At 30.9% G+C, this 13,547-nt stretch overlaps 1 protein-coding gene across 1 annotated transcript; it reads right to left on the bottom strand.

The window, feature by feature from the left end:
- Window positions 1-377: 377 nt before the first annotated feature.
- On the bottom strand, window positions 378-13,223 carry LOC132750087 (uncharacterized). The gene is made up of 4 exons (XM_060740028.1): window positions 13,073-13,223; window positions 2,580-2,764; window positions 1,302-1,424; window positions 378-814 (listed from the first exon to the last, which is right to left on the bottom strand). Exons 2-4 carry the CDS (start codon window positions 2,725-2,727, stop codon window positions 669-671), a joined length of 417 nt encoding a protein of 138 aa, XP_060596011.1. The 5' UTR covers window positions 2,728-2,764; window positions 13,073-13,223; the 3' UTR covers window positions 378-668.
- Window positions 13,224-13,547: the final 324 nt, after the last annotated feature.

Genomic DNA, 13,547 nt, shown 5'->3' with positions numbered 1-13,547 from the left:
CATTTTGAAGTGAATGTTCGTTCCATTGCTTTTGAATGACTTCTTCTTTTCTAGAATATTGCTTGTATAGGTTTAAGGAAACGAACCTTTTTATCTGTTTATTGAAAATTAGACAAGCATCTTGATTGGTCTAAACAAAGATAAACAAACAAAGAAACAACAGATAAATCTAACTTGAAAACTTTATTCCCCCAAAACACATTTCTTCAGTAGGATGAAATTTATTTAATAGACGGTTTGATTTCATATAATGACAAATGGAAATAACGAGTTTATTCTGCATATAAAACTTACTGTAGGCGCGTTCAAATTAACTTTTTGTATATTTTTATAATGGATAAATAAAGATTTATGCCCAAAGATTCTTCACAATAGTAAACAAATATAAATATGTATGAGTAACCTGACATAGGACGCTCAGATCGAAACTTAGAATTTATTAGGTAAAATAACACAATGAACAATTTATCCAAATATGTCAACGTTACATTTTCCAAGTCATGTTTATTTATATCTAGTTTAGTCAATTTCCGTTGATTTATATTGTGTCTATTTTTGTGTGTATTTCTAATAAGACCCACAATGTAGAAATAAGGAATATTCAATATAGATAAATATAGATTTCTATTTTTTATGACTAGATTGTTGTTTATGTTCATTTATCACAGCTAATGGATGTCTTTCCAGTTGATACCAGATCGTCCGAATCGTAGACTTGGTAACGACATTGATTCCTTTATCTGTCGCTCCTTCATGTGGCTTATATATTGTTGAACACGTGACATTAAATCTTCCATTTGGTGTCGCTTAGCGGCTGCAAAACATTATTGCAAAAAAGAGTCGTTATTATATTCAACCATATTTTTACAACGAAAATCAAGTCAAAGTTTATTTTCAATAAACATAGACAGATGAATGTCTTTGTTATACACATTTAGATATAAATATGATATGATACTCAAAATATAAAAAAGTAAGATGCGTTTAAAACTACTTAACATTGAAAATTATTATAGTCAAGATTTCTTGGAGCTATTCATAACTAAAAACAGAAAAACAACTTCATAATTTGACAATAATTTCTTTCTTGTATCATATGCATTCCACAACATGGCAAAAGTAATTACTTATGGTAGATGTCGGAATGTAAATTTATATTTGACAACCCCGTATGATAAATGCTGCTACAACCTATTGAATTTATTTTAAGATATATTAAAATCTCCAGTCATAACAACTTGACAGTTCCATCATCAAGAAGTGAGAATGTAACATCACAAAACCGGCATTGTCATCCTTACCTTTATGTCTTGCTTTTGAGTCAGCAGCCTCGTTTGTGTTTTCAAGGATTTCCTCTGGTGGCTTCATGTGCTCTTTAAGTACATCTCTAAAACGAAGTTTTTTCAGTAATAACTTCCTTAACCCTGGAACAAAAATACTATATATGAATATATGAAATGAAATTAAAGTAATGTTGATAATATTCCATTTTTTAGTATAATCATTTTTATTTTTCTATTTTGTTTTGTTTAACATTCAAGTATCGTAATGATGTGATCTAACAATAACCTTTCTGTTTATCATATCCCCCACATATTTTATAAATGCTTTATATGAATTTTGAGCATGACTATTTCACCCACGGAGCATGATTGAAATAAAAATATACACTTGATTTTATCAAGTCTAGTTGTGAAACGCCCTGGTTTGTCGCAACTTACAAGCTACTGTCCGAATCTCCTAAGGTATAAGCATAACTAAACATTTGAAAGTATAATGTGGTAAATTAAAACATTTTGTAACATCTGTTAATGTGATTATACAACGGTGATGATGGAACTTTTAATGCAACATTTTCTTACCATCCTACGACGAACGGTGTGGTTAACATTCATAAAATGGCTGAGGCCAAGACGAGAAAACTAACGGCATGTTTAACAATTTTTTACAGATAATCGGGGTTGTTGTTTGCATTCAGTTGTCCAAAGGCAAGATTAAGCAGCAGACAAGATGATTCTCACTAGAAACTATTCTTGTAAGAATAGTAAAATTACCCAATGAGTAAGGATGAAACTTATTGAATAACAAAAACTGTTTGAAGGCACAGGAAGACATTACGGATCCAACATTCCAAATCTATTGTGGATATTATAATTTTGGTCTACAATCATAACAATGTAGCCGCTGGGCACCATCAGATAGGCACTCCGAAAGCATTAAAAAATATTTATAGAAACAGATGGATCGACATATATATATCCAATTGATATTTTTTCTTTCGTTTTCGTTTTTTTTTCTTAAGTCCTGGTTGCTTTTAGTATAAACGTTTGATATCTCAAGAGATGTAAATTCCTTTAAACAAGTAGTCTGCTTTTTGTTAATAAATTACGTTCGAGAAAAAAAGTTACTAGTATCTTGTGGTCGCTTGCTTTAATTTCGACAGTGTTACAAACCATTATCAATTTCATGCCCATAGAAACAAGCACGAAACTTTCTTACAATTTCATCTGTGGCTAAAACGTTGGAAAGTTATCTCAGTAGTAGGATCTATCTCTTACATCAAATCTAAATTAACATACCAGCATTGCCTCCTGTGTCGAGATCAAGAACATCTCTGTAGCCTGGTTCGGAAGGCGTTTCATCATCGTCATTTATATAAAATGCATCAGAGCAGATCAGGCAGTACGTCACTAATGTAGTTATGAATGCTAGAGAGACCTGGTTCATTTTGCTTCTGTTATCACTTAAAGTTGCTTAAGTTTTTCTGCAATAAAATACATGAAACTAGAGAAACAAATATTACGTAGGAGACATTATATGAATTTGTGAAAATGTGTTGCAAGAAACTCGCAAACGTCTATCCTACGACAGATCCGCTTTACTGACCAATTTCCAATGTCGTTTGCATTCAGGCTACACGCTGTCAGGGAATTTTTACTTTCAAAAACTCCAAAAAAACAACCTTTGGAAGAATTTCGAAAAATATGGCCATCCCTTGGCCACTCGACAGATGAGTTTAAGATCATTTTTATCTTCACATTTCTTTCCCTTTTAGTAGAAGTTGACATATTGCTAAAGTTTATTGTGTTATAAAATATTGCATGTTTCGTATTACATATATCTGATTTTGATCACATAAATTTTGAATTATCTTCCCTTTAGAACTACATGTTAACTTAAAATAAATCGGATGGTACTGTCTGGAAAGCGATTATAGTCTTCTTTTCTCTTTCACATACCAGGGTTCCCAAATATTCATACGCTAATGATATGGTCCGGAAAAATTACAATTAAATTTATCCGGGAAAAAAATACAAAGTAATTTTTCGCTATGTCGTCGTTGCCTTTCATAAAAAAATTCTATGTTCGTTTTATTAGTTTCCACCGCTCATAGTCAGAAAGCAAATTGTGAGGAGTTGGTGAGCATGTCTCCACCGGGGCATATTCCGCCGTAGGTAATGGTTCCTCAAGTAAAAATCTATAAAACATATTAAAGTATGAACAAAATCAGTTCCAAATTCAAATGTCTCTTCCATTAAATCTTAGATTTGTTCTTTCTTTGTGTTGATTCGAACTTTGCGGTTTCTTTTGGTGTAACAGTTGATTATTTGTTGTTTTTCTTTTTGTTCTTTATTTTCTTTCTTTGTATTTTTTGTTTATTTTTTCTGCATTGTGAGTTGTTGTTGTTTTTTATGTTGTTGTTGTTGTTGTTGTTGCTGCTGTTGTTGTTGTGTGTTTTTTTTTTGTTAATTTATTTATTTATTTATTTATTAATTTATTTATGTATTTATTTATTTATTAGGGGGTATGATTTTCTTTACTTTTTTAATTCGATTAAATAAGGGAGCGGAACCGTGGTTTTGTACATCACTATGACAATACGTGATTCAGTGCCCGCGCTTCGTACATCACTATGACAATACGTGATTCAATTTGCGGAACAATAAAATTGTTAATCATACATTATTATGACATGTAAACTGATGTGTAATTCAATATCACTGTTGATACAACATGAATTAACACTTTGGGCTATAACCATTTTAGTTTTAACCAAACTATTAACCGGTCGACATAGAATTATCGGTCGCTGTTGTATGGAAGGCAAATGCACCATTAGTAACAAATAAAGGAGGTGATAAACATAAATAAATGTATATGAACAAATGTAATCAAGTGTAGATTATCGTTATATGATAGCATTGTCATAGTACATTTCACCATAGTAACATACCACCGTATGTTCAATGTTCATATATATATAAATGATATATCTATTCAGTGTTTACACACTTGTAAATTGGTTATGTGCAATTACTTAGGTCTAAATGAGCTCGACCAAACTAGTTGATTTCCGTATTTAGTTTATTTACACGGAGAAAATACGTTAAGACTATTTTACCTGGGAGAAATTTCGGAGACAACTTTTTTTACATATAACAACATGCTGTAACAGCATTTTACACAACAAAATTTTCCCGCAACAACATTTTTTTACATAGAAGCAACATTTTACATGGGAAAATATGCCATTACAGCATTTTTAAAAATAATATGTTGAACTAGCTAAATTAAATTCGTTTCTTTTATACGAACGATATGGTAAGATACAGACTTTACGTAAATCGACCACTACTGAAAACGCGAGCATTTAATTTTGAAAGAAAAGATTTTTTTTGAAATGCAAAAAGTTCATGTAGCCTCCATTTATCTAACTATAGACACCAACCGCTCATTTTCTGTTTGAATATTTTCCCAAGCAGATGATACGTTTTCAATAATATTTCAAATTTCCTTTCCTAATGGTTTAATTCAGTTTACCTAACAGTGCAAAGAGCAGTTATTCATTGGCATCTAAAAGCGTTCAGCCGGGCTCGTAATGAATTCAGTTGTCAATTAACTTGCCTGTAAATCATGTTAATTAGCAAGTTATGGCTTCATGATCTCTACATACAACTTCAATATTTACCAACAATGTCATTCTGTGGTGAAAATGGCAATAGTTTGACATGTCTAGTAATGTAAGGCGATACTTGAATAACGCAGAATAAGTCAATCATTGATGATTGATTAGTGATATGGTAACTTGCGGCTTCCCGGGTATGAAACACGCTACAATGGTTAATGCAAAAAAGCTTTTATTGTCATATTTGTAAAACGCATTATCTGCATTGTTTCACTTTTTTAATTTTGTTGAGGTGGTTGGGGGGGATAACGTCACATCATTACAATGGCGGTTATCTGTTATTCATCAACATGTAAATAATAATTTTGTTTCAAGGAAATGACAATTTCTAGTTATTTGGTATTCAATCAATAACTTTATATTGTAGCCATATATTGATAGTTTGTTTTTCACTAGTTGTTTTGAGGTTAGCTTGATATGGAAGCTCCCCGCACAAGCATACATCCTGACAATATACGTGCATTAAACATTTAAGTCTAAGTAGAATAGAAAGTTATGTATTCCTTTGTCGTGTATCTATTTGTTATAAATGACATTAAAGAAGATAGAAAGACCGAAACCTATATCGATCATGATTATTTTTTTAATATAAAGTATAATAATAAATCAACAAAAATAAATCTCAAGCAAAATAATCATGTGACATTGAACACTTAAATTAAATATATATCATATATAGAAATGTATAATTATTGCACAACTTCTTTTGTTAACAGCCTTCACGTGTTTTTAAATTATTATTTAAACGCCATAACATTGTTCTTGTTGAATTATTTAGTTATGCTGAAGCCGGTGCTTAGGGGCATGGGTGGCAAATTGCATATAGCACCGTGGCTCAATTAAACCGAGTCTGCAACATTTATGATTTTGCCTCGTTTGACGTCCTTTACTGCTTAAATTTTATCTATATCACTTATTTGGAACAAATTATAAGAGGATAAATATGGGCAGTTATATAACTCAGCAAACATATTATTATGTCCAATATGCATATACTGAACTAAGTATCTGGCCGTGAAATACAATCAGTGATTGTGCTTTAACAATATCAATATACGTGCAAATAACTCCAAACAGTTTTTCCTCGAAACACTTTATTTTGTATTGCATTATTTGTAGATTGATAATTCTAATGCGAATAGATATAAAGTATGTGATTATCAACTAGTCATTTTACTGTTGGCATAATAAAATTTCTTATCTATATGCATGTACATCATATGCTAATAGAGAATGACGAACGCTTACAGCTTGTCCAGTAAAACAGAAAACGAAAATGTCACACACTCAATCTGATTGACTTTTTTTATGGGTCGTTTTTATCAATGCAATCTAATATCCATGCCCCTTAGCTCCGGCTTAAGCAAACTTTAATGCTCCAATTTTTTCTTCAAAGATATGCTTGAAGCGGCTGTCTTATTTTTAGACAATTATGCATATTTATGTGTTAGGTAGTTTCGTATATGTCATAGCAGATGCTGCTTTGTTATCACTGCAATGTTCATATGTTATCTGAATGAAGCTTCCCATTCCGTTACATTGACAAATTTAGCCCGTATTCTCTATTTATTGCCAGAACAACTCAAACTGTATCACAAACAAAAATATGTGTTCTTCTCAACCATTGACTATGTATTATCCCCCACTCAATGTAAAGTAACTGGAAAGCAAGTCAGGCAATTGGCATAAACTTGGTATCCATGTGATAGTCAGCCAATTTGCGTTAAACAGTAAACAATGGTCCATGTGATAGTCTGCTAATGTGCATAAAACAATTAACAATGGAAACGTTCATATGATAGTCAGCCAATTTGTATAACATAGTAAATATTCAAAAAGGTCCATGGGATAGCCAGTAAACTAATTTGTATAAACTTTAAACACCGGAATGGTTCATGTGATAAATAGTCAGCCAATTTGTATAAAACAGTAAATATTCGAAAGGTTCATGGGATAGCCAGTAAACTAATTTGCATAAAACTTTAAACTACTGGAAAAGACGATTACATGGCTAGCTAATATTTTGAGGAAAGGACATACACTTTTCACATGTAGTGATTATAAGAAGAGATTACGATGACTGTCAATTGATTGGATGGATTATACGAGAAGTTCGTGCACATTAGCTAATTACTATCTCTCGGACGCAATTATTTCCGTTGTGTCTGTTAAATGTCAAAACATATTCTTTCATTTCTGTCACTTTGCTAATCTCCGTGTACTTAGCTTGGTAAAAAAAATATTAGCCTTTCGAATCTTGACTTTATCACATTGAAGGTTCCATGATAACCGCCGTATGAACACATTTGCGGATGTTTCAAAATCCAAATTGTACCATTTCATGTTAAATGTTGAATTCTGCTTAAGCCGGTGCTAGGTGCGTGGACGGTAGTTTGCACTTGACCGTAGCGTCCATGAACAGGCTCAATAAAACTGAGCCTGCAACATTTTCAGTTTTTGCGTGTTGGGTTTCCTTTAAGGTTTCTTATTTCCTCTATTATTTTTTCACAAAAAAGATCAGAATTTTGTTTGTATTTAATGTGAGTCACGTGGTAAAGTAAGTTGAGCGGAAAAGCGTCAAGTATACAACATACATGAAATAAAAATTAATCACCTATAAGAAAAGCAATAAACATATTTAGAAAATTAAGATGTATGATATGTTAATAAATATACATATATACATGAAAATCAGCAATATTGAAATGCATAAAAATCGTACAAGAAAGGACACCGTTTAATTCTGCTTAAAATGTTGTCTTGTACCATACACATGTTATGGCGTGGAACATTGCTTTCTACTCAAAATATTATTACATATAATTTCCTCACCATTTTAAAATATTTTTACGTTTTGATTTATTTTTGTTTAAAACATTGTAAAATACATTTAATAATAATTCTATAAATATTTTATCGTCAACATAACGATTCTTTAATCTAATTATTTATCTCATTATTTGGTCGTTTGACCAGAGATCGACAATATAACTGTTTATTTCATTTTATCCTGTTTTGTTCTCCTTAAATTTACTGTTTACTTTGATTTTGTCACGTTTATTAATATCAATGTAGATCCCTTAACAGTCCCTTTAAGTCCAGTCAAACAAGACCAAATCAAAGGTATTGCAGTAGGTGTCGCCAACTAAAGCAAGAGAAGAAACGATGGAGGAGGCCTAGCACTAAATTAACTCCAAGATACTAGTGTGATATTTCAAAAATGTTAAATAATTAATAATGTTCTTTTTCATTGTCGTTGTTTTGACTGTTAATATACTTTTATATAAAAAGAATTAAAGAGCTGTCGACAATTATAAAAGTTTCCGAGAATGAAATAATGCCATTCTTTAGCGTAAAGTTAAATTCGTTCGTTACTATATAAACATAGCCTTAATTACTTAAGTTTATGCCGCCAGTCCTGCATTGTGTTCCCCGTTCCCCGACCGCACAACTCAATAGTCCATCTGCGGCGGTGTCCCACTGGTTGTTCTTAGAGTGAACCTGTACGGCTGGACATCGAAGGAGTTTTCATTCTGTAAGCGTTACCCCCGCCCCTTGCTCTACAAACTTACATTATTTGATTAAATTAAATTAAGGTCAAATATATAGTCCTTATCGAGATTCTAATTTTGCATAATTTGTTCTTGCTTTCTTGCATATTTTCTTTTCTTCTTATGTCCATTACATTTGAGTTCTAGTGTAACATAGCATTGAAAATTGATTCCTATTAACTCAACTATTCTATTCAAAGTTTGCTGTTAACATGATGTAAGGCTTACATAAAAGACATCAATATCAAAACATATGAAAAATAGGATTAACAAGGAAGAGCGACATTTATAAAACGCAGCATGCCCCTACCACCGCCTATACATGACCAAGACGCACAGGACCATCAGTTAGAAGATGAACATTAAGGATCGTACGAGGGCAGAGTAAGAACTTTCGTATCATTTTACCAAAGCTAAATGTAGTCGTTATTCTAAAAGTTAATTCCTTTACAAATTACCTTTCAAGTATACACATATACGAACACTAATATATTACATGGCAAGGCTATACTGATTGAAGATAGAGAACAACTGTATCCCTTAAGGAAGTCCAGCACGACAAAATTGAAAATGTTGCAGGCTCGGTTTGATTGAGTCTGAGTTTAACTTGAAGAAATGTATTAAGTCAACTTAAGCTCGAACGTTTTTGCTTAGAAACAAAACATAAAGGAAAGACATAAATGAGTTTTTTATCTAATTTTCGAATATACTCAAATTTTTAAACTCCCAATCGAAAGTATCAAACTGGATTACAGATTTACTAAAGATTAATGTCAGTTGTTTTGGTAACTTATTTGGTTTTTAGTTGTTTTTTTTCTTTGCAAACAAACTGATAAAATTTCGTTTCACTTAAACTACCCATGTCTTTTTGTCGCACTGTAAATTCACTATATGATTGTTTAACTACATTTGATGGTGATGACACCTGATGATTAAATTTGTGAAGGTATAGTTACAAAATAAAGGCAATTTACAGATTATTTTACAAAGGTTATATAGAAGCACGTGAACTCATTTTAAATTTATAGTGTGTGGTGAAAATTCACTTTTTTATTTTACATAGCGTGTTATTTTTTACAAAGCTACGTTAACTTTAGTTGATCATGGCCACAGTGCAAAGACAATGCAAACACTATTTCATATTTTATTTTATAGCGTAAATGTAAGCATTGTGAGGAGAAAGTTAACAATTTTTGATATAATTTAAAGCATTATGGTAAATATTTAATGTTACCGTGTTATTCATTAATTAATATCGAAATAAATAATTAGTCAATAAAGCATATCGATACAATACAGAATATATAATTACTTATAATATATCACATATAAAATATTATTTCATGTGATTTATTATTGTATGGTATTATTCTATAGTTCTTTTCCTCAGAATGATACGTACAAAATTTATATTGATATGGATTTTATCCTTAATATTTGTGACGTCATTCATACATTTATCCGAATGATATAGTGTTTAAAAGCGACACGCCTGCAGATGAGCCAAAAGTATAATATTATAAAGAAAACTAAACCTGAGAAAAATCAACTAAGATTAAAAACATCAAAACATTTTAAGAGTCAAGTTATAATTTACAAATTATGTGCGATTGAGTATGTTTCACTATATTTATGCTGCGCTACTAACGCAATAATGGTTATTTTTGCTTATTTTTTTTGGTAATTGATGCGGATTGCAAGTGCTGCTTGCATTGTGTAAATTATTTTCCTTGTCTTGTTCGCTTCACAAATTCCTATTTTTAAACACGTTTTATTAAAGTTTCCCTGAAAATTAGCATGAATCTAGATGCATGTTTTAAAGACCAAACTGACCGCTATATGGCTACTATGACAACACTGTTCATCATTATCCTGAACCGTGCTAAAACGGACAGACGGACATTGATTAGCCTTTGTCACCAGTATAGAGTCAGTCCAGCCTGAAGGTCCTGGCAGTATGGTCTTAGTCTACACTGGTGATGCCCTTACTTTAAGGTTTGATCATCTTATTCAAAATAATGATAACGGGCCGTTCAAAACATTGAATTTGTATATAAGTCTACATAAGAGTTTCAGTAATTTATTGGAAAATTTAGTAAAAATCTAATAAGATATTCAGAAAAATAAATAAAATTCAAGTCCAAAGTAATAATTTACATGTACTATGTGGTTAATGACAAATTTTTGCAGTATTTATCATCATATTTCTACTGTGTTACTAACGCAGTAAAGTCCATGTTTGCATATTTTGCCCTCTTTTTGTTAAATTTACGTGGATTGTAAGTTCCATTTGAAACATTTAAATAACTTTCTTAGTTCAATTCAAAATATTTTTACTTTTCCGTGTATTTTAAACATTTTCATTGAAATTAGCAAGAATCTGGAAGCATAATGCTTTAATGTAATGATATGAATATATGCTGCTAAACTACCACTTTTTACATATACTTTTGCTTCAAAATATGAACAGATCGATTGTTCTCATAGTTACAATTATTGGTTGCCTAAAAGCATGTTATAATGTGTCGGCATTGACTATAGAATTGATATTGTAAAAATGAAGCCGCAAGTATAGTTCTATGAAATACAATGATGTATATATACAAAATGTATATATAACGATTATTCAGTGTGACAAATTACCCTGCTATTCAAAAAAAGCATTGATAAATTTGATAAACATTTCATGAACAAAGCATTGTCGTAAAATACATGGTACGAAACTATATCATTTCAAATAAACAATTTATGGTACAACTTTAGGTCCAATTATGCATATATATTGCTTTTATAATTATCTTCAAAACAGTACCATCCGATGATTCGCCGACGATGATGAAAAACATTAATTATTTATCAATTAAGTTTATTTCAATGAAGCAATGTTAATCAATTTTGTAACAGACAGTGTATGCATCAGGGTGAACTATTATAATTGTAATTATTATTGTCTTCTGTTCAGCACATATGTTTCAAGGACTGGCAATGACGCGTGTTGGCCGCCCTAAAAATCATGGATAATTGTATCCATGAAAAATCACTTTTATTAACATATGCAATGAAATAATACAGTGTAAAATGAATTTTAAAAAGTATGAATTTTTAATGTACAATTTAAAGTGATATAATGTTGTTGAATTTATATCACAAAATACAGTAGGCTATGCAACGCTGACGTTTTTCAATTGGTAAGTGCAAAGTGCGAGGCTATTGAATGTTTCATGTTTTTTAAACAATCTAGAATAAGAAAGACCATTAAAGGGATTCCATTGAGGTTTAAAATCCTAAAAAAACACATGACATTTGAATTTCTTACAAAAATGAGCAAAGATAGTTAAGAAATATACTTTGAAATAAATTGAAAATCGTATTTTTATGCTTTTCGTAACCCGATTTGAGTGGAAAGCGTTTAAACGCTTTTCATTTTGGTCTTACATGTATTTTAACAATTTGAATAATTATTCTGGAAAAAACGTGCGCGAATGTTCTGAAAAATTTTTCCAAAGATTAGGGGGTTAAACCCACATAAAATTTTACAAATTTTGGGAAAAAAAATTTTCCAAATCCCATCATGTCAAAAAACCCCAAAAAGGGAGGTTTTCCTTTTAAAATAAAGAATTTGAATGGTTAAATTTAAATTTTATTTTATTATTTGCGTTTAGTTCCCTTCTTGGGGGGTTTTTTTACCATTCCCCCAATTTTAAAAAAAAATTAAAGTAACATAAAGTGGAAAGTTTGTGAAAAATCCAATCTATGTGAACAACTTGTTGAATGATAAACAATACAAAAATCCTGTGCAATATTTAAATACGAAAAGTTTTAATTTCTTTGTTGTTATTTTGTCTCTGAATAGGATAGTACATGTATTATTGATAATATGACAATATAATACAATATATGTGATGTTTCAACACTTTAAATCATGTAAGCATGTATTTTGATCCATAATAAATTTGAATATTTGTATTTGATTGTATTTTTATTGCGTATACAGGTTTGATTGCAATAAATTATTGTTTAAACTCAACTTATATATTCAACGTATTTTTGAGAATTTTATTTAGTGAATGACTAAAGATAATTTAATGCTAACAAGAAATTTGAAAAAAAAAGACTTTCCGTAAATAATTAATTCCCATCGTAAGTGTGAAATTTGAGAACGACGCAAAAATAGAAACTGTAAATTTTTAATTCCTAAGAAACCTTTTGTCGACGTCTATCAGGTTTAAGATCAAAGGGTTTGTGTAAGAATTTGAAACACAATATTTAAAAGAAATAGTCTAGTATGAAATTTACTGAAGAAAATGGCAATGTATGATAAAGAAACCAAATATGTACGTTATGTTGTTCTTTTCTTACATTTATATTTTCTATTATATACTATCAAATTGCAATAAAGCAAATTCCAATGAAAAAGATAGAATATTGCAACTAACAACTTCGCTACTTTATCCCATTTATAAACACAATAGACTGGAATAGAAACTACAATAACATAATTTGAGAAGAAAAGAGCACAATAATTAATATAAAAAAAAATTAAAAGACCACCTACCTTTATAAGATGTTCCTTCTTAGCTGTGTCTTCATTAAATTCTGAATTTAAACTAACAAAATTCCCAACTTATATAGCAATGTTGTACCTGCGTCGCTTATTAGCCAATTGATATGTGCGCGCGAAACGTGACGTCATGAATTCATTTGGAATCTCCCGGACATAGCCTGTCAGTTTTGTACAAGCGTCAGGAAACTAGCGGATTAGCCTGCCTCGTCCTTTTTTTTCATTTTAACAAATATCTGCGGTATATACACGCATTGACAATAATACAATTGTTGTTAATAGTTGATTTATACGCTTGGTCGTGAGTGAGGCGTCGTGTTACAGGGACAATAGGACGTGTCGGCAGCTTCTTTGTTAGTCGAAAATTGTGACGAGGGGAGTCAAATAAACATAACAATAATGTGGATGGGCTGAAGTGTTAATTATTGGTGAACAACTTAATGATTCGTTCATCATCTGCAATATTTGT

Source organism: Ruditapes philippinarum, unplaced genomic scaffold (genome assembly GCF_026571515.1).
Source record: "Ruditapes philippinarum isolate M1 unplaced genomic scaffold, ASM2657151v2 ctg4699_1_1_1_1, whole genome shotgun sequence".
Lineage (NCBI taxonomy): Eukaryota > Metazoa > Mollusca > Bivalvia > Venerida > Veneridae > Ruditapes > Ruditapes philippinarum.
The sequence above is the reverse complement of the archived record's forward strand: the minus strand, read 5'-3'. Positions and strand labels throughout refer to the sequence as shown.

Coding starts and splice junctions, on each gene's coding strand:
- LOC132750087 (XM_060740028.1), bottom strand. CDS start 2,727: ATGAACCAGGTCTCTCTAGCATTCATAACTACATTAGTGACGTACTGC. Junction 1,425..2,579: donor CGACACAGGAGGCAATGCTG/GTATGTTAATTT, acceptor TTTTTGTTCCAG/GGTTAAGGAAGTTATTACTG. Junction 815..1,301: donor CTCAAAAGCAAGACATAAAG/GTAAGGATGACA, acceptor AATGTTTTGCAG/CCGCTAAGCGACACCAAATG.